At 33.9% G+C, this 21,656-nt stretch overlaps 1 protein-coding gene across 2 annotated transcripts in view; it reads left to right on the forward strand.

The window, feature by feature from the left end:
* Positions 1 to 21,656, forward strand: part of PLA2G4A (phospholipase A2 group IVA) — a 180,124-nt gene that overhangs the window by 76,072 nt on the left and 82,396 nt on the right. For both annotated transcript variants that reach the window (XM_031937047.1, XM_031937048.1), the window contains one exon: positions 20,170 to 20,207. In XM_031937047.1, the coding sequence (XP_031792907.1) occupies positions 20,170 to 20,207 (38 nt within the window). The remainder of the gene's footprint in view (positions 1 to 20,169; positions 20,208 to 21,656) is intronic.

A 21,656-nucleotide genomic window follows, 5' to 3' on the forward strand; every position in this document is an offset into this window, starting at 1 on the left:
GTTTCACTTTCAGATATCCATCTCAAAGAGGTAGCACTAACTCCAGCTGCTATTGATCCTCCTATTCAGACATATAAGTATCTGCCTTAATCTTTGGCCAATGACTGGGCAAGCTCTCTAATGACTGTACTATCTGCACCTGTGTCTACCAACCCTTCTAATGGTATGCCATTTATATAAATAGCGAGCATAGGTTGGTTAGCTGTAACTGTTGCAGTCCAGAATATTCCTGTATTCTGTTGCTCAAAATTTGGGCAACTATCACCAGATTGCCTATTAGGAGTCTGTATCAGTAAACTTGTTACATATTGTCTACCTGTATTAGTGACTGGGATATTAGCTACACATTCCCCAGTTTCCCACATCAGTGTATGGATGAACACTGTTTCGGAAGCATTCTCAGGAGGTGAAATGGTAATGCCTACTGTGCCTGGAGGCAAAGGATCTATAGTCTGGACAGGGACAGATTTCACTTCTCCAGGGGATATCTCAGTAATCCCAGCTGAATACAACTCTATTCTCCCCAACTGTAATCCCTTTTTCCCATCAGGTTTCTTCTCCACTGATTGATCATTTAGAGTACTGAACTTCTGAAGACTCTCTGGGTGTAACATCAGCTGCTATCATGTCTCAAGTGTTTTTTTGCCCTGCTTCCCATTTCCCTGAGTCATTCTACATTCTGATGCCCAATGGAAGCCTCTGTTGCATTTTAGACATAGGGTTTTGGGTCTTATTCTCCCATCCTGTCTTCTATGCCAACATTGATCTTTCAGATGCCTATTTTACCATATTGAAAGCATTGGCGAGTCTTTCTGGAAGTCCCTTGCTAAAAGGAACCCTGTCTTCCCATGTTCAGATCTTGGGAAGTCTGTATCATAGCCTGGGTAGGAAAGGTATTTGTGCCCACTGTGGCACAGTGTCTTATGATCTCCTCTAATGGAGCATCCTTGTGTAGTCCTAGTATTATTCTTCTACAAACCTCATTAGCATTTTCCTTAGCAAGTTGTCTTATCATAATTTCTGTTGCTGCATTTTCACCAATAGTTTGTATGACAGCATTTTATGGGCCAGAACTCTGAAACAAGGATTCTTACAAGGTATTAAGTCAGTGGAATTGATAAATACAATGGTTATATAGTTTAGCATAGTGCTTAATAGTTCTCTAAGCTCAGTATGATTGATTTAGTCTTACAATAAATAATGGTTTCCTGGTGATATAATAATTGGTTTATACTCAGTGTAGAGCATATAAACTGAGACTCAGATTTAGAACCAGATTCATTTACTTCATCTCACAGCATTGTGGTGGCAGGCTTCTAAGAAAATTAGCCTGGGCCCCAGTCAAGGAAACTAGAATGCGAAAGAGATAATAAAAGATTTGGACTTTAACAACTGGCTACTCTTGTGGTGATTAATCTTCTGAAAGGAAGGCTGGTCCCAAGACCTTCAAAAAACCATCAAGAACATTACAACAGCTGTCTACAGACATCTCACAGAATCAAAAAAGGGTTCATTTGGACCTTGTTCTATTTTCATGATGCTTCCCCTCTATTCTGTCTTCCTGGGAGGGTGCTCTATGCTTTGATAACAGCAGAAACAATGCTCATATGCTGCTATAGGGTAATTAATCTTCACTAAAGTGTTTGCACAAAGATCTAAACCTGCTAGTTGAATTTTAGGCAACTAGTATATTAACTCCAGGTTGTCTATTTCCTGGGTCTTGTATTCTATAGAGTTCACTATATTCAAAAAGCCACAACAAGTTTTGTCCAGGTTCTAAACATGTCCTTGCTGTAGATTTCCAGTCATTAGGGGTTAAAACTTCACAAGCCAAATTCTCTAATAACATCTTAACATAAGACGTCATAGACTCATAAAGAGTGCAAGCCTTTTTCAGATCTTTGATAATTTCTAGATTAAATGGAGTGTATTTTATTTTTTTCTTGATCTGAAGAGTCAAATTCTTCAATCAAAGGGTATGCTTCTATTTTTAAATCAGATGTACCCTGCCCTTTCTCTTTAACTTTAATTAGTGCCCTTTGTAATCCTGTCATAGGGGGTGGACAAAGCTGCTGCATGGGTGGTGCTGATGATGTCACTGCCCTTCTCCCTCCTCCTCCTCCCTCCACCCATGAAGGTGAAATTGAGGAAGGATGGTCAAGAGATGGGCAATGCCCTAATGGCTCCTGCTTGGGTGTAACTGAGCTGTGAAAGTGCAAAGTACCACATCCCTTAAGTTCATCAGCATTGTACTCAACTCCTTTCTTGTCCAATTCTCCATGCATTTCAGCTGCTTTGTCAATACCATCCCCCACTTCTTCCTCTTTCTTCTTTTTCCTTATTCTAAAACTTATGTAATTCCTTAATGCCAATTGTATTATGTTGTACATATAGAATGTTTCTTCAGGAATTGAATCAGCACCATTATCATTGTAATATTCAATTAGCTGTTCTCCCACTAGTTTCCACTTATCTGGCTCTAATTTTTCTTCCTTAGAGAACGAAAGAGATGTGTATTCTAATGTTTCTAAGAGTCCAATGATCTATTTCCAAGTTACAATCAAACCTTGGTTCTTTCTTAGCTTAATTATGTATTCTACACACTTCCCTTGGGGTGGGGAAGGTTCTTTTCTAAGCATTTGTCCCATTTCAGCTGAAACACTAGTTTAGCCCTTACCAAAGTTTCCTGCTTATCTATTTTTGTACTCACCCTATTTCCAGGTCATGGGGACTTCTCCACTGAACTCAGGACATTGTCAATTGAACCACTGAGTGTAAATCTTTACGTCCATGTTCGGGTACCAAAATGTAATGTTCAGGCTAGCTTTCTGGAGGTCCTCTGGAAGGGCCTTGGTCTCAGCAGGATAAACACCATGAGAATGAACAAGAATAGAATCCAAAGTCTTTATTGTCTCTCCAGATTTTACTGGGAAAGATTCCAGTTTTTCCCCATTGCATATGATGCTTACTGATGGTTTTAAATATATGCTCCTGACTATTTTAAGAAAAAGTCCATTTATTCCTTTTTTTTTTTTTTATTTAATAGCCTTTTATTTACAGGATATATACATGGGTAACTTTACAGCATTAACAATTGCCAAACCTCTTGTTCCAATTTTTCACCTCACCCCACCCTCCCCAAAATGTCAGGATGACCCAGTAGATGTTAAAATATATTAAAATATAACTTAGATAAAATAAGTAACATGAAAAAATTATTTTGCTGACAAAAAAGAATCAGACTCTGGAATTATTGTACAATTAGTTTGGAAGGAAATCAAAAACGAGGTGTGCATAAATATAGGATTGGGAATTCAATGTAATGGTTTTTAGTCATCTCCCAGAGTTCTTTTTCTGGGTATAGTTAGTTCAGTTATTAATGTTTCCATTAGGAAATGATTTGGTTGATCCGGTTGGAGGATGGCCTGATCCATCAGAACTGGTCATCATCTAGTATTGTTGTAGAATATAAGATCTCCTGGTCCTGCTCATTTCACTCAGCATTGCCCGTTAAGTCTCCCCAGGCCTTTCTGAAATCATCCTGTTGGTCATTTCTTACAGAACAGTAATATTCCATAATTTTCATATACCACAATTTATTCAGCCATTCTCCAACTAAGGACATCCATTCAGTTTCCAGGGCTTTACCACCAAAAAGGCTGCCACAAACATTCGGGGACATACAGGTCCCTTTTCCCTTCTTTATAATCTTTTGGGATATAATCCCTTAGTAATGCTGGATCAAAGGGTATGCACAGTTTGGATAACTTTTTGGAGCATAGATCCAAATCACCTTTTCCAAAAATGGTTGGATTCGTCACAACCCACCAACAAAATGAATCAATGTCCCAAGTTTTCCCACAATCCCTCCAACAATCAAATATTTTTTTTTCCCGTCATCTTAGCCAATCTGACAGGTGTTTAGTGGTATCTTAGGAGTTGTCTTTAATTTGCATTTCTCTGATTAATAAATGACTTGGAGCATCTTTTTTCATATGACTAGAAATAGTTTAATTTCTTCCATCTGAGAATTGTCTGTTCATATCCTTGACCATTTTTCAATTGGAGAATGGCTTGATTTTTTTATAAATTAGGAAAGTTAATTTCTATATATTTTGAAATGAGGCCTTATCAGAACCTTTGACTGAAAAAATATTTTCCCAGTTTATTCTTCCTTCTAATCTTGTTTGGATTAGTTTTGTTTTGGTACCAAAACTTTTCGCCTTGGTATAATCAAATTTTCTATTTTTGGGATCAGTAAGATCTCTAGTTCTGCTTTGGTCATAAAGACCTTTCCCCTTCCACAGGTCTGGAGAGGTAAACTATCCTATGTTCCTTAATTTATTAATAATTATTTTTTATGCCTTAGGTCATGAACCCATTTTTGACCTTATCTTTGGACGGTGTTAAGTATGGATCAATTTCATTTTGCCTATTTAGTTTCCACCTTTTCCCAGCAATTTTTTATCAAACAGTAAGTTCTTATCCCAAAAGCTGGGATCTTTTGGGTTTGTCAAAGACTAGGTTGCTATATTTGTTGACTGTTTTATCCCTTTGAAATTTAATCTATTCCACTGGATCAATAACCTTATTCCTTAGCCAATAAATTAAATAGTTTTGGTAACTGCTGCCTATAATATAATTTTAGATCTTAAAACAGCCAAGCCACCATCATTTGATTTTTTTTCATTAATTCCCTTTGAAATTCTTGGACCTTTTTTTTCCATATGAACTTTGTTGTTATTTTTTTCTAGGTTATTAAAATAGTTTTTGGGGAGTTTGATTGTTAAAATAAATAGATTAGTTTAGGGTAATATTGTCATCTTTATTATATTTTCTTTTCTATCCAAGAGCATTTGATATTTTTTCCAATTGGTTAGATTCAGACTTAATTTTGTGTTGAAAAGTTTTTGTAATTTTGCCCAAAGTTTGAATTTCCCTTGGCAGATGATTCCTTAAAATATTTTATATTATCAGTAGTTACTTTAAATGGAATTTCTCTTTGTAACTCTGACTGTTGGATTTTTGTTAGTGATATATAAGAAATGCTGATGACTTATGTGGGTTTATTTTATAACCAGCAACTTTGCTAAAGTTGGGATTATTTCTAATAACTTTTAGCAGAATTCGGGTTCTCTAATAACCATCATGTCACGGGAAAGAGGGTTTTTCCTTTTGCCTTTTTTTCCTTTTTTTTTAGCCCAGAAGTTAGGTTTCTTCAATAAAATGTAACGGTAGTGGGGTACCCCGGATTTTTGGGAATGGTTGGTTTCTCCTTAATTATGATGTTATGATGGTTTTAAATGATGGGTGAAATTTGGCCTTTTTTATTTCCCGGTGTTTTTTAGGGAAGGGGTTGGATTTACAAATGCTTTTCTGGATCTTTTTCCAAATAGGGGAAGGGGGGTTATTCTAATAATTTTTGAAAGTTTTCCTTTGGCCCTTCCTGGTAAAATTTCCTACTTGTTGTGTTTTTTGGAATGATTTTTTTTTTTTTTGGCCAATATTTCTTATTTTTAAGATTGCCTTTTCTTAGGGGAGATTGGGTTTTCTTTTTTTTCTGTTTGCCATTGGTTTGGCTTGGGTTTAGTTTGTGGGTTTGAAGGAATTTGGTAGGGATTTTCATTTCCCTTTTTACAAATAATTTATAGATTGGGGCCAATTGTTTTTTAAAATGTTTGGTAAAACATTAAAATTTGGCCCTTGGGGATTTTTTTTGGGAGTTGTTTAATTTTTGTTCTTTTTTTTTTAAATGGGATTTTTGGCAATTTTTCTTTTGTTTTGGTTTTGTCCTTTTTTGGAGGTGAATTTCCTTTCCTTAGGGTTTTCAAATTTTTGGTAAAGTTGAGGTTTAATTTTAATTTTTCCTTTTTGGTGGAAAGTTTCCTTTTTCTTTTGGCATTCTTTAACTTTTTTCCTTTCCTTTTAATTTGATTTCCAAAGGTTTATTTTTTTTTGGTTTTTTTTAGGAAACCCAACTTTTGTTTTTTAATTAGTTTCTAGTTTTTTATTTTCCTATTTTTTTACCCTTTTTAATTTTTAGAAAATTTTAATTTGGATTGGGGTTTTTAATTTTGGTTTTTTTAGTTTTTTTAGTTTGGGCCCACCATTTTTTTTTTCTTTTTTTTTTAAAGTTTAAGGGCCTCTAAGGTTAAATTTTTTGGGGCCCTTTTTTGGTATGATGTTTTTGGCTTTTCTGGTTTGGAAAGGGCTAATTTATTTTAATTTGGTGTTTCACCCAATTCTTTTTTTGATGAGTTGTTTAGTTTAATTATTTTTTTTTTTTTAATTTTTGTTGAATGTGTTTTTTTTGATTGGGATTTTGAAAAGAAAAAGTTTCTTTTTTGCCTTGAAATTTTTTGGGTTTTTGCCTAATAGGGTTCAATTTTTGGTTTCCATGAATTGTGAGAAGAAAGTTTTTTTTATTTCCATTTTAATTTTTTCCAAAGTAATTTCCTAAATATTTTTTTCTTTTTCTTTTTTTTCTTTTTTTTTTGTTTTGTGGTTTTGATTTGGGCCTTTGGGTGCTTGGGATTTCCCTATTCTTTTGTTGTTCTTTTTTTCTTGGAATTTCTTAATTTTTTAGGGAAGTTGAGTGTTATATGGGTGGGGAAGGGGAGTTGATTTACAAATGTTTTTTTGCATTTTGGAGATGACTTGGGTTTTTGGTTGTTTGCTTTTGGAATAGTTAATTTGCGTTTTTAATTATTGAACCCGGCCCGATTTCCTGGTGGAAAATTTCCCTTGATTATGTGTTTATTCCTGGGGATGATTTTTTCTTTGTAATTTTTTTTAAGGTTTTTAGGGTGATTTATTAAGGCCGGGTTTTTAAATTTTTTTCTTTTTTGGGCCTTCCTTGGTTTGGCCAGTGTCCATGTTTGGGCCGTAAAAAAGAGTTTGGAGACCCTTTTCAGTTCCCTTTTTTTCAAAAGGGTTTAATTGGCTTGGGGAATTGTTTTAAATGTTTGGTAGAATTATGTTCCCATTTGTCCCTGGGATTTTTTTTTTTAGGGAGTTGGTTAATAGTTTGTTTTCTTTTTTTTTTTTTGGTGTTTAGGGATATTTATTTTTCTTTAATTTGGGGTTTTTTTTTTTTTTTAAAGTTGGTTTTTTTTTGCCAATAAAGGGTTTGGGCAAATTTTAATTATTGTTTTTCCTTTTTCTTAGTGGTGTTTTTTTTCATTTTGGGCAATTTGGGCCCCTTTCCTTTTTAATTGATTTCTTGGGGTTTGTTTTTTTTGGTTTTTTTTTTTAGAAAACCTTAAATTTTATTTTTAATTAATATTTTTTTTTTTAAATTTGCCGATTTTCCTTTTATTTGGAATTTCTGGGTGTGTTTGGATTGGGGTTTTAATTTTTTTTTTTAGATTTTTGTTTAAGCCCAAGTTGATTTTTTTCCTTATTTAATTTGAAAGTGGTGTTTCCTCCCGGTGTTATTCCGGGCATAAATTTTTGAATTGATGTTTCTTTTGCTTTTTTGGGGAAGAATTATGTTTTGATTTGCTGTTTTCCCCAATTTTTTTTAGTATGAGTTTTTTGTTTCCAATTTTTTTTTGGGTTTTATTTTTCCCTGGCTTTTTTGTTGAGTGTAATTTTTTGATAGTGGTTTGAAAAGGATGATTTCCTTTTTTTTTACGATTTGGAGTTTGAGGCTTTCTCCCAATTTTGGCTTTTTTTGTTTCCATGAACTGCTGGAAAAGAAAGTGTTTTTTTGCCTCCATTTTTGCTTTTTTGGCTTTATTTCCTTTTTGTTTTTTTTCCCTTGGGCTTTTTTACTTTTTTTTTTTTGGTTTGATTTTCAACTGAGAGTGGTGCCGGAGATTTTTTTTTTGCTTTTTTTTTAAAGCCCTTTTTCTTTTTGAATTTTGTGCAAACGGGTGGCAAAGGTTTAATATTGTTTGCTTCAATTTTTTTTAGTAAAGAATTGTGTTTTTCCTTTTTTTTTCAATTAGATCTTTTTGTTTTGTTTTGATTTGGATTGGGATGGCATTTTGTTGGATTACCTGAAGTTATAGAGTTTTTGTTTTATTTTTACCTTTTTTTTACATGTTTTTCCCTTGCTTAGGTGTGTTTTCCTGTAAAAACTTTGTGATTTTGGCTTTAATTTTTTGAATTGCTTTTTTTGGGGAGTTTCTTTTTTATGGTTTTTCCAACTTGCCTTATTTTGGTTAAATTTTGTTTTTTTTTCTTTTTCCTTACTTTTTTTTAAGCCCTTTTGTTTAGTATTTATTGGTTTTTTCCCATTTTCTTTTAAGTTTCTTTCCTTTCTTGTTTTCCTTTCTTTTATTTTTATTTTTTTGGGAAAGTTTTTTTGTTTTTTTTTTTTCTTAAAGGTCAATTTTATGGGTTTCCCACCTTTTTTCCCTTTTTTTTCTTTAAAGGTTTTTTGTTTTTGTGGTATAGCCCCTTCCTTTTTCTTTTTGGAACAAATGTTTTTCTAATTTTGGGGTTCTGGATTTTTTAAATTTTTTGCGTATTTTTTTTTTCCTTTTTTTTTTTTTTTGAGTTTTTTTGAGACAAACTTTTTGTTGTTTTGTTTTTTTACCAAAAATAGATGAAAAATTTTTTGAATGACCATTTTTCCCTTGGAAAAGATGTTTTTTGGGGTGGGTTTAAGTTTTATTTTTTTGGAACGGGTTTGTTTGGTTTTTGGTTTTTTTAATGTGGGATGTGTGATTTTGGGTGATTTTTTGTGTTTTTTTTGGGAATTGGCTTTTTAAAGCTTTGAGGATTTTTTTTTTTGTTTGAGGGGTTTGGCTTTGGAACCTTTTCTTTTTTTGATTTTTAGGATTTTTCAGTGGGTGGGATTGGATGAATTTTTTCAATGTTTTTTTTGTTTCTTGTTTTGGGAGGGTTTTTTTTGACTTTTGGAAAAAGGTGGTTTTTTTTTTTTTTATGGTTTTTTTTGGGGAGTTTGGGTTTTTAGATTATTTCCTTTGGACCTTGTTTTTCCAGGTTTGTTGTTTCCCTTTGTTTTTTTTTGGTTTTGTTTGATTGGATTTTTCTTGTTTCGGCTTCCAATTTATTTGTTTTTTTTTTTTTTGGGCGGTTTTCTTCATATTTTTTTTAATTCTTTTTAATTTTCCATTGCTGGTGGTTTTTATTTCTTTTTTTTTTTTGTTTTTTCTTTTTTGGTTTTTTTATTTTTGGTTTTTTTTTTTTTTCTTGTTTTAGGGGATGATTTAGACCCTTTGGTGTTTTCCTTTTTTTTTTTTTTTAGTTTTCTTTTGTAGAGTTTTTTCTTTCTATGAATTTCATTTTATTGAGGAAACAGATGATTCCCTCCTGTGGGGATTCACCTTGAAGATAATTTTGTTTTTAGTTCCTCAGGGGTTTAAAGGCCTGTTTCTGCCTGTATGGCTTCACGTTAAAGTTTTTTTTAACTTTTTGCCTTATTTTTGTCAGAGAAAAAATCAGAGACAAACCAGCAAAAAGAAAAAAAAAAAGGAAAAAACCCCAAATGGAGTTGCTTTTTGGGGAGGGGCTGGGTGGCGCACGAAGCCTTCCCTCGACTGAGGGGACAGCAGCGGGCACTAGCAGGACTGTGTTGCCCGGGCCTGAGGACCTGAGAGGGCGGAGACGCCTGTGGGGGAGGGGGGGTCCTCCGGAACCCAGCCGTTTGGGGCTGATTCTTCACCCCGGGTGTTTTTAGCTTCTCTGCTGGGCTACTGACCCCTGCCAGGGCAACAAAGATCCAATCCTGTAGCTTAAGCTTTCCCCAAAGAGATGGCTGAGATCACACCCCAACCCTCCCGGTCTGCCGGCGCCTGTGAGCTGCCGGAACCTTGGGCTTGCATGCCCCCTAGCCCAGCCCAATCTAAAATCGTCCCCGCCCTCGAAAGAAAACAGACCTTTCCTGGCAAATTCAAGGATGTCTTTCTTGGTAACTGATTGTGGGTTTTTTTTTTTTCAGTCAGGCATTAATTCAGAAGCTTGTAATGAGATGGATTCTGAGAGAAAAATGGAGCTTACACAGCTGTGTGCCTCTTTGCCGCCATCTTGGCCGGAAGTCCGTCTTTATTGTCTCTTACACAGTCTGTGTCCTTCATAGTCTGACTCAGTCTCAGTCTGACCCAGTCTCGTCCAGCATCTGCCAGTCTGCCAGTTTGACTTCTGTCTGACTTCCTGTCCCCAATTCTTATAAACTCTATTATAATTACATCATTACAGCATACTGAATATGTGTGAACTAGTGAACTATAACATCACTATGCTAAGTACTAAGTATATGTAAACTAGATAACCATTGTCTCATCAAATCCTCTGAGTTAATACCTTGTTTCAAATAGACTTCTTTGAAGTGTACTTCTCCAGTGTTCTAGCTCTCCACAATTTATTATTTTCTAAACCACAGAAAGGAATCTAAGCTCTCCATGTATTATCCATCATTCTTTCTATGTGATCAAGTCACCTGCTTTTCCAGTTTTTGTGTTTTTTTTTAAAACCCTATGAGCTTACTCCTATCTATCATACAACTTTGTTACCATCTAAACTAAACTGCAATATTGATTTGCCAAACTATGGTAGTATTGTCGTTGTTTTTCCTAATTAATTGGTTCAAAATTATGAAAGCAGTGTGACACAATATTAAAGTACATAATCAAATATAAATGTAAAGGATTGACACAAATTATATAAGTAGCACTGGAATACAGAAGTCAAGAGACTTAGCAACAACAACAAAAGGTGGAAGTGTTATAGTTAGGTAGTACTTTAAAGATAACTAAATATATTACAATGAGCATAATAAAAGAGGGTAGAGATGTCTTTTTTCTTCTTTCTTTATAACAAGAGAAAGGGAGGCAATGTAATACTGGATAGGAAGCTGTCTCATAATTTGAGAGAGTTGATTTCAAATGCTGCTCTGATGCATGTGAGATATATGAACCTAGGCAAATCTCTTAAGCTGTCAGTGTACCAGGTAGCATTGTGAGACTTTAAATTATAGATTGGGATGTGATCTGGTTATAGGAATTTAAGAATTTTCCTTATCAGAAATTCCTTATATCAATGAAATCACATATTTGGATTAAAATGGACAAACATGCTTGTCTTTAGAATTTTATTTTGAAAACATCTCCTTGACCCATTTCCTTTTAGACAACAAAAACAACAGTCCATTATCATCAACAAATGAAAGTCTTTCACTGACATTAATTATGGAATAGAGAATAGTTTATGTAAATAGATAAGATGAAGTGAAATGTGTATAGTGATACAGATAAGAGAAATAGTACCAGATAGTGTTGGGCCTTTAATTCCAGGTGAAAGTAGGCAAAGGATAGTCATTGAAGAGTTTTTAGTGTTTGGATGACATGACTACATCCATATCTTAGGAAGATTAATTTGACAGTGTATGGAATAGATTGAAATGGGGAGAATTTGAAGGAGAAAGTGGGTACAGTGGTTACTCAGTACACAATTAATAGGACAAATACAGTAAAAGGTCAAAGGGATAAAGAATTCTAGACTGGCATCAAATGACTCTGAATGCTGGGCCATATGGATTGAGGCAAGTAGCTTGTGAAAAAAGAATGAAAATGTGAAAAATTAGGGTATGTTGGTGACAAAGAATGTGACATTATAATAAAAATACAAAATAGGTCATTGAGAATGATCATATGAAAGAGATAGAAAATCAGTAAATTGCTTAATTGTAAAGTCCATACAGTAGCTACTTTGTCTTACTTTATCCTTGCATTTCTCACAGTGCGAAGCACAGTGAACTATGAGAGTGTAAAACTGGGAGAAAATACTCCTGAGTGGGCAGTTTAGGGAAAATTTTACATAATCTAATCATATAGCCATACAGTCTCCAAAGTGGAAGAGATAACAAAATAATTCCTCACTATACCAACTCGCCTAATAAATAGGAGTGTAGTTTTTGCTTGACAACCTTCATAGAGGGGCAATTACAATTTCAAAAGCCATTTTTATACTACAGACTCATCAACTGAGTCAAGCCATGCCCTGTGCATATCCTATAACAAGCAATTAAATTCAGAAATGTCCTGTACTCAAGTTCTAGAAGATGTTAATTATGTTGTTACAATAAACCACTTTAGAGAAGCTGTCACTTCAGAATAGGGTACTTTTGAGAAGTCTATATTTTCCTTCTTTTGAAGCAAAGCACCATATACAAAGACAGAAATAACCACATTTTACTAACTTCAAAAGAACAAAAAAAAAATACATTGCCTTTGAAATTAGTCAGAGGGAAGACCTATGCGACCCTAACTTTTCTTGAAATGTCTGCTTTGATGAATAAGCCATATCTCCCTGATGTTTAGTGAAGTTAGTCACTAATTTAACATTGTCAAGTATGTTAGAATGCCCTCTAGTATTATTATTTAAAAATACACATCTTGAGTCCTGGAATGTCTGTCTTCTGTTTATTTTCTTTCCTTCATAGCTGTTTCATGGTGATTCAGAAATAAGACTAAATCACATGGTGATTTCCTCAGAATAAATAGGGCAGGGGCTTCCTGGAATACAAAAATTTTAAAGGTGAAGATTGAATGCAAGTTCTACTTATACTGAGACTAGATGGTTACATAAATAAAATATTCCATGGATTAAGATAAAAACTACCTATGTGCTTTTTCAGTAAGGTAGTGAGAATAATTAGACAGTATAGAAACAAAGATAAAGAAAGGAAGTATATTATGACTGACTTTCAGGGTTGTACAGGAGACTCCCAGACCAGGATATGAACAAGACAGAGATAATCACATCGTGCATAGTTCAGAACTGAAATCATAAAAGAGATTAGTGTAATTTCTTGGGGTTTGTATAAGTGGATATCCCCCCCTCAACAAAAAGTGGTCATAAAACTCCAACATTTTTAGAGTTCTGTCAGCTGTCTCAGAGCTGAACACTTTTCAGATCATGAATACCTGAAGGAGTTCATATATTTCTTCAGAAGAGGGGGAAAAAAAGTAAAAGTGCAGAAAATAGGGTCTAAAAAATAGTCAGAACTTGTTGGAGGTAGTTATATTTAAGAAAGTGGAAGACTTTATTAAAAGTTTTCTTGTGGAAAATAAGGACTAGCTTCTCATCTTTTCCACTGAAAATATGATGAAGAAATAGTTTTAAATTAAGAAAGAATCTTAATGTTAGAATCTGGGACTTTTATGAAACCTCAGGTACCATCTAATAAAATCCATTCTTCTTGTTCAGTTGCTTTAATCATTACCATCTCTTTGTGACCCCAAAAGTGTGGGTTTTTTTTCAAAGATAATGGGGTGGTTTGATAATTCATTCTCCAGTTCATTTTTATAGATGAAGAAACTGAAGCAAATAGGATTAAGTGACTTGTTCAGGGTCACATAGCTAGTAAATGTCTGAAAGCAGATTTGAATTCAGGAAGATGAATCTTTCTGATTCTAGACCCAGTACTCTATCCACTGTCCTTTGTGCCACCTAATCCATCCTATAAGACACTCAATAAATTGTCCTTTTTTTTTTTTTTTTTTTCTAGCTGACTGTTACTAGCCCCTTATTCTTAAGGCAACTAATTCTGCTCTTCTATCATTCAAATTGCTAGGAAGTTTCTCTTTAGATCAAGTCCAAACCTAATTTTCTACTAAATGATGATCCTTAAAATCTCTTACACTATAAAAATAACCTTTAATCTGTCTTCATATGGGATGTTTTGTTAGTTCTTCATTTTCCTAGTTGCCTTCTTCAAGTGTACACTATCAGATCCCCATCATAAAGAAAGATTTTGATGAAAAAAAGAAAAGAAGAAGAAGAAGAAGGAAAAAAAAGAAGGAAAAAAAGAAGTAGAAGAAACAGAAGAAAAGGAAGAAGATGAAGAAGAAAAAGAAGAGTTTTACTTGATTACCTACATGAGCTTTGACCATTTTGAGTGTTTTTCCCAAGACATCCTTCATGCTCTTTTTTTGGTGAGTTAAGGAAAAAGTAGTTGGCAAAACTGACTTACAGAGATGGTGATAAATCTAGATATCTTTCTTGTCTTTGGAAAGAACCTGAAAGAATGTGAAGAACGACTGATTAAAGGGTTGCAGCAGCTAGAGAATACTGGTCTGAAAATGTCAATGGACAAATTACAGCTTTGCTGAACCTCTGTCAAATCTGTGGTTCACATTTTATTTTAGCAAGAAGTAAAGACTTACGTACAAATTATCTCTTTTCTAGAAACTAACTGGAACAAACTTACCAAATTGTCATGATTTCATAACAGGAACAAATGCTTGTATGAGGCTTACGTACGTTACCCAAAATTTGAGCAAGGTGACAGTTGCTAAGAAATGCTGGTGTTCTGGGAACGTGCAAGACAATAATTCAGTAGAAAATCGAGGTCCTCTTCTTGAATACCTAAATGATTAGGCAATTGTCCTTTTACAAAATGATATGTGTGTATGTGTGTGTGCATGTGTAGGCTGAAAGACAATTAGTTACAACTACTGGATAATAAAGGGGTTAAGATGGCTCTCTGATAAATAGAAGGAAGGTATCTGTCTAAATGGTACAGTAGACAGAGAAGTGGGTCTAGAATCTGGAAGACCTGAGTTCTAATCCAACCTTAGACATTAGCTGTGTAACCCTGCACAAGTCACTTAACACTGTTTGCCTTGGTTCCTCATCTGTAAAATGAGTAGGAGAGGAAACCTCTGAATGTGACTGAAACCACTGGATATGGTTGAAACTACCGAACAACATCGATTCACAGTCAACTAATTAAATTTTGAGAAGAAAACTCCACCAGATGAAGGACTATTAGATCATGCCATGTGAATTCTAATTAAACAATACTTTTTTGGGTGATATATAAAATATATCTTCAAGTATTTGAAGAACCATGTAGCAGAGAATCAGATTTGGACTTTATTAAGGAGAATCTTCCTAGTGAACTCTAGAAAAGTAGAATTAGCTGCTTCAGGAAGCACTAGGCTCCCTCTCAGTGGTATTCATCTAAAGAATGCTGAAGGATTACTCACTGAGAAGTCATTGAGTTCAGAAAATGATATTTCAAGAAAAGATAATATGGATGGCAACCTGCTGATTGCCTTGAATGGAGAGGAGATTTTAACCTACACTTGGGGAGGAAAAGGTTAGACTCAAAGGCAATTTCTTTCCTAACCAATGTGGAGACCTCCAGGATAAAAAAGACAATCCATAATATCTGAGATTGCTGACAGCCAGCTAGGGCCATCTATAAAGCTTACCTTTGGAAATGGAGGTCTATTGGTATGAGAGTGCTCATAACCAATAATTCTAAAAAATCAAGGAGAACATTGTACACAGTAACAATAATACTATAAGGGAAAAAAAAACCCTGACTGACAGCTATTCTCAGCAATATAATGATTTAAGACAATCCCAAAGGACTCACAATGAAGCATAATATCTTTTTTCCAGAGAAAGAACTGAAACTGTCAGAATACAGGCTGGACAAATGACAATCTTATTGCATATGTATGCTTTGGATGTAGTGGCATAGATTGGCATATTGTTGCATCTTAATGATTTTTTTCTAATGTTTGTTATCAATATTGACTTATAATTATCGTTATATGTGTCCATTAACTCTGTGTTATATTTATTTTTATAATTACATATTTATTATATTTATCATTTGTATACATATGATATGGCCTAAATGTAATATAGACAAGCCAGTTACTGAAGTAGCACATTTTGCTGTTTCTTGAATGTGCTTTTCATGTGAATGGGGATATCATTGTCCTTTACTTTCTTATCTCTTTGAATGATCACTTTCCTCTGTGCTTTTGGGTAATGACTGAGAAAAAAGTTACAAAATAGTTTCTAATGATCTTGGAATGTGATCCTGAGTGAATCCTTGGTAATAATAGCTAATGTTTATATAATACTTCAAAGTTTGCAAATATTTTATCATTTTATTTTTACAACAATAACCCTGAGGAAGAAGATGCGACTTCATTTTACAATTGAGGAAGTTGAGACAGAAAAAGCTTAAATGTCCTGCCCAGGGTCAGTATGCCCAGTAACATTTATTAAATATATTTGGTTGAATTGCTTGAAATAAGCAAAATGTTCTTTGATAGGAGAGAATTCATATGTTCTGAAATCCATGTTAGTTTTTTAATTTAACTGATTTTGAAATTAAATTAACCAAGTTTTGTTTCAGGGAGGTGAGAGTATCCCAGACTGTGACTTTGGCAGGTGATGTTTCAGAGAAAAGCATATCTAGTGACAAGGATCATTTAGAGAATCAGAGACCATAATCAGCACTTACCTGAATCCATGACTCTGTGATACTGATAAAATAGAGTCCAGCATTATGGGCAAGCCCTTTTTTCCTGGAGCAGAAATAGGAACATAGATCTATGAAAAGAAATGACTATTTCTCATACTGCCAGAAATTTTGTGTCCCACTCACTAGCATGGTGACTTGAGAGAAAATTATTTATCTTACTATCTTCTTTTCCCCCATCTTGATTTTATTCTATGTACCTGAGACAGAGTGCCAAATGTATTTTTAGCCATTCCTCATGGATATGTGTGATTAAAATGTGCTCTAGACACTCAAAAATCTGATTGGGCAATTGGGGGTGTGCTTGTGTGGGTACTTAAAAAAAGATGCTTCCTTCCCTCAAGAAGCTTATATTTCAAAGGCAAATGACAATATATAAATTGATACTGCATCCTGATGTGATAGAAGAAAGTGATGGAAGAAGGTACTTAAACACAGGTCTGGTAGGGAAATATGTATAGAAATTTAGGATCAAAACACAGAAAGGAATGAAGATATATTTGGCTTGAGTTCTTTCCTTATAAAAGAGGTTCTGAAAGGAGGCAAGTAGAAGAAGAGCCATAAGGTAGCATGTATTTCCAGTATAGTCAATCAGCAAGAATACATTAAATATTTACTAAATGCCAAGCACCGTCAAAACCGGGAATATAAATAAAAGAAAAAATAAGGCAATCCCTGCCCTGACGGATCTTTACTGGGGTCCAGTCAAGAAAGAAGGCCACAGTTTCAACAATAGAGTTGGAAGTGGTATAGGTCATAAACTAAGAGAGAAATCACAGGCCAGGTGGTGATTCCTGGTCCCAAAGCAAAGAAAATATTTTGCTTTTTTAAAAATTTAAAAAAAAAAGTATTTTTTGATTCATGCCTTTGTTAATTTTGGAGTTCATTGAGCAAGTGAGTGGGATTAGTGTCCCTGCCAAATTATGGACTTGCCTGTGGGGGTAGTAATTTTGATGTTTGCAGGCTAATCATTATTAATGATCAAATGGCCAGTGGAGCCCTGTAACCTCTTAGGAAAGAAGGAAAATTGACAAAGGCTTTTTAGGTTGATTAGTGGCTCATATTCATTGTCACCTGGTGGACATTAAAGATATTGCACTCCCAGGATGCACAACTTTTATACTAACATGCTGTCATCTTTTAGTAAGGCAGCCTTTAAACCACAAAATTCAGGGGGAGGGGACAATATTATAGTTGTCACATAATATTATTCGTTGTTTTAATTTTCTTGAACCATGCTCTTTTTGCCAGTCAAAGTATACAGATTTTTTTTCCCCTAGAGATGAAAAAATAAAAGGACAAAGGAGGGAGGGAATAAATATTTATTAAGTGCCAACTTTGTGCCAAGCACTGTGTTAAATGTTCTTTTTTTTTTTTTAACAAATATTATATTTGATCTTTGCAACAACCCTGTAAGAATGGTACTATTATTATCTCCATCTCACAATAAAGAGAACTGAGGCAGACAGAGATTAAGTGCTTTGCCCAGGGTCATATAGCATCTTAGGTCAAATTTGAACTCAGATCCTCCTAATTTCAGGATATGCACTCTATTTACTGTGCTATCTCACTTCTAAATGAGTCATGATGACAGTCTACAAATATCCATATATCTATAATATTTATGTTTTTCTATGCATCTATTTACATCTATGTCTCTATGTCTTTATGATTTTGTTTCTATGTATCATCCCTATCTGTCATCTATGTATATATGTATGTCTATATGTATCTGACATGTGATCTTGGGTAAGACACAATCTCTATTTGCCTTAGTTTCCTCAACTTTAAAATGGGGATATCTCACAAGGTTGTTGTGACAATTTAATTAAACAAGATATTTGTAAAGTGCTTGGTGCATAATAATTATTATTGTTTTTCCCTTCCTTTGGTTTCCCTTCTTCATAGAATGAACAATTTAGGACTAAGCTAAAATGGAATTAGGTATAAAATAAGTATTTACTTAAGTTGAATTTTGATTGTGAGAAATTGTGAACCTAGGTTCAAATCTTCTGACACATGCTGATTTTGTGTGGACAAAGTCTGCAGTTCAGCAGATAACTGAGAATATAATTATATATACATTAATCTGGTGAAATCATAGGTCTAGTCTCTATCCAAAATTTTTGTTGGAAATGATGAAGTTTTTGTTGAGCATATTAAGAAGGCAAAGGGTGGCATTTTTTATATAGTTTAAACACGCATCAAATCCTCCTCTTTGTGATAGAATGATTGGCTTGCTCATTGATGGACACCTTCTTGAAGATTTTTACTCATTTTACATTACTCCTTTCTAACATTATAATGTTCCAACTCAAGGGCTCACTTATTTTTCTCTTTACATGCCATTCCAACTCTTATAACTGTGCCTTTGCAAAGCTCTGTCCCAAGCCTAGGATAATCCTTAATCATGCCGGAAATCTCTTCCTGCTTCAGCTTAGATGCAAATTTCTACATGAGGGCTTTCCTGATACTTCCATTTGTTAATACTTCCCCTCTTTGCAAAGTATTTTGTATTTATTTATACAATTATGTTCAAGTTATAAAATGTAATTTTAATTTTTTTTTGTATTGATTAAGCCATGCACGGTATTATGCACATGGGAGATCCTTGCTAAAAGCTCATGGAATTGGATCCCACATACATTTCTTACTGATTAGAGAATTACTTTTATTATTTTCCCTTTTTCCACTCTTTCTTCTGAAAATTATTCTCTAAAAGTATCTGGAATTGTTTTCTTTTCTTGAAACATAGGGGTCAAAATGTTCTTTCTTTCTGCCTTCCTGAGTACACTTTTTCTTGTTATACTTGAGCAATTCCCAGGAAAGGTGGAGAGCTTTTAGGCTTTACGTTGCTATGGCTCCTGAAGAAAGAATCTAGGGTTAGGAGAGACATAATTACCTACCATTCTAATTGCTATGATAATGCAAGAGGGGTAGTGTGGAATTTCTATGCATTTATGGAAAATTTGCATAGGAGTTTATATAGGAATTTGTTTTTGCCCTACAGGAAGTACACATTTTTTTCTGTTCCATCTGAATGTTATCTTCCAGGAAGAAGAGCCTCAGAAGTATAGAGCTTCATTTTGTGTCAGATCATGGTTACTAGTTACATGGGTATTTAATAAATGCTTTAAAAATGCCAGGAACCTTGAACTTATGGTATAGGTTTTTAACTCATCCTAAATTTGTGGTTATATCTGATAGCAACAGGATTCTAATTAGTTCTCATCAATTAAGTTAGCTAGTGAGCCAAAAACTTTTACACTTTACATTCCAGGTTCTGTGCTAGGCTTTCAAAATACAAAGATAACAAATACCATAATCCACATTTTCTAGGCATTTTGTTCAACTTTTATCCTGGAAATCCTCTTAAATGCTTTAAGGACAGAATAATTTTGGGAAGACTTAAGAACAAGTAAGATTAGATCTGTCCCATTCAGATCTGCTCTTAGTTTGTGTTGGCAATTGGGGATGATTAAAACAAGTATCCAAGAATAGTATTGGATATACTGACAGGGAATCTAGAAAAAAATCAGAATCACAGACTTGGTTTCCATTCAGTATACAAGGATGTCCACTCCAGAAATCATCTGCCTTTCTTATTTTTGGAAGTCCACTTACTCAAATCTTTACTTCATTTATTAATGGGAAAGCATTGAATACCTTGTTTTTGCCATTTTATATGCTCAAATGTTATGCCAAGTGGCTGTTATTCAACTTATACTCAAATTAAACTTCCTTCACAAAACAATAGCAACCATATAAAATAAAAATGATGCATGGAGTATTTGTTCTTAAGGGAATCCATGCAGATATGCCAATTTTTATTAGTTAATTTAAAATAATCTTCTCTTTTAAATGTCTTCACAAAACTAAGCTATCTTTTTTTTTTTTTTTTTTTTTAGGTCACTGAAATGATCTTGGAAGTAGCTCTTGATGTTTGGTAAGTGTTTCCTTAAAGTTAAAGGAAAATGTTTTAAATAACTGATTTTCTTAAATTTTAAATCAATGTTACATACTTTTTTCATTGCTTAAGAATAGATTAACTTAGCTTTTAATATTTCAAAATGGCCTCCTAATTATTTGTGTTTATTTTTTCCTAATACAGCATGGCTCTTTTGGACCCTGAACATTTATGTGATTTAAAAAAAATAATTTGAATTGATTGTTGTGGTTGACTTTATAATTGCTCAGTGGCTAATGGATTGTTTAAGAAAGACTTCTCAAAATGTGGTCCTTGGAACTGGTGCAAAAACCAAATCACACATTAATGGATATGTATTTTCCTTTTGCAAAGTTGAGTCCATATGAAAAAAATGCAGAAGTGAATACAGAGTTTAGGCTATGGGGCTTTGTACTACATCAAAATGGCTTGGAGATCAAAAAGTCAGAGGACCAAAACTACAAGTTCATGTAGTAAATTTTCTGGTACAATAGGACTTATCAATACTATGTCAAGGGTCTAGTGCTCATTCTAGCAAAGCACTGAGAGTGTGCTATGTGTATTCTTTTTGGGTATGGATAGGATTAAAAGTCATAGAATTTCTTTTTTACTCTCAGAATTATGAGAAACAGTATTTTCTAAATCTTTCTTACATAAAGAATAAATAAATAAGCCCTTCATATAAACATCTTCCTAATAGTTTAACTTTGTCTTTTTTTCTTTTCAATTATTGTAAGATATATCAGTGGTCATACATTCATTCTCATTGTGCATTGTGCAAAGGCATTCCTTTTTCTTTACTAAGCTTTGATCAGCATGAGTATTTAATTTTGTTTTATAGATCTCCATACTGCATGAATAGTCAGTTAGGCAGTATTAAGAACTTATTGTGGGCTAAGCACTATGATAGGAAATTGATGGTGAAGTGACCAGAGCTTTGTATCTGTAGAGAGGAAAATCTGAGTTTAAATCTGATTTCCTGCATTTTCTAGCAGAAAGACTCTGGGCAAGTTACTTAAACACTATTTGTCATAGTTTCCTCAAATGTAAAATGGAGATAATAATATTATTTATCTTGCAAGAGTGTTGTAAGGATCTAATGAGAGAATATTTGAAAAAAAAAAAAAAAAAAGCACAGCTCAGTTCTTGGTGCATAGCTGGTACCATATAAATGCTTATTCTCCTCTCTGGGAAACAAGGAAAGGCAAAAGCAGCCACTGCTTGTTGAGGAACTTATGTTCTAATGGAGGACATGTAAATAACTAAGTTCATACAAGATATATACAGAGTAAATGGAAGGCAATTATAGCACTGAAGTGTGAATAGGAATAGATTTATAATCTGTTACAACAAATCAACAAGTCACCTAGAGTTGGACATATCCTTAGAAACCAGGTAGTTCAACCCTCTAATAGATAAAAAAAAAGCCTCAAGTGTTAGATAAATTGC

The sequence above is a fragment of the Sarcophilus harrisii genome, chromosome 4, assembly GCF_902635505.1.
Source record: "Sarcophilus harrisii chromosome 4, mSarHar1.11, whole genome shotgun sequence".
Taxonomy (NCBI): Eukaryota; Metazoa; Chordata; class Mammalia; order Dasyuromorphia; family Dasyuridae; genus Sarcophilus; species Sarcophilus harrisii.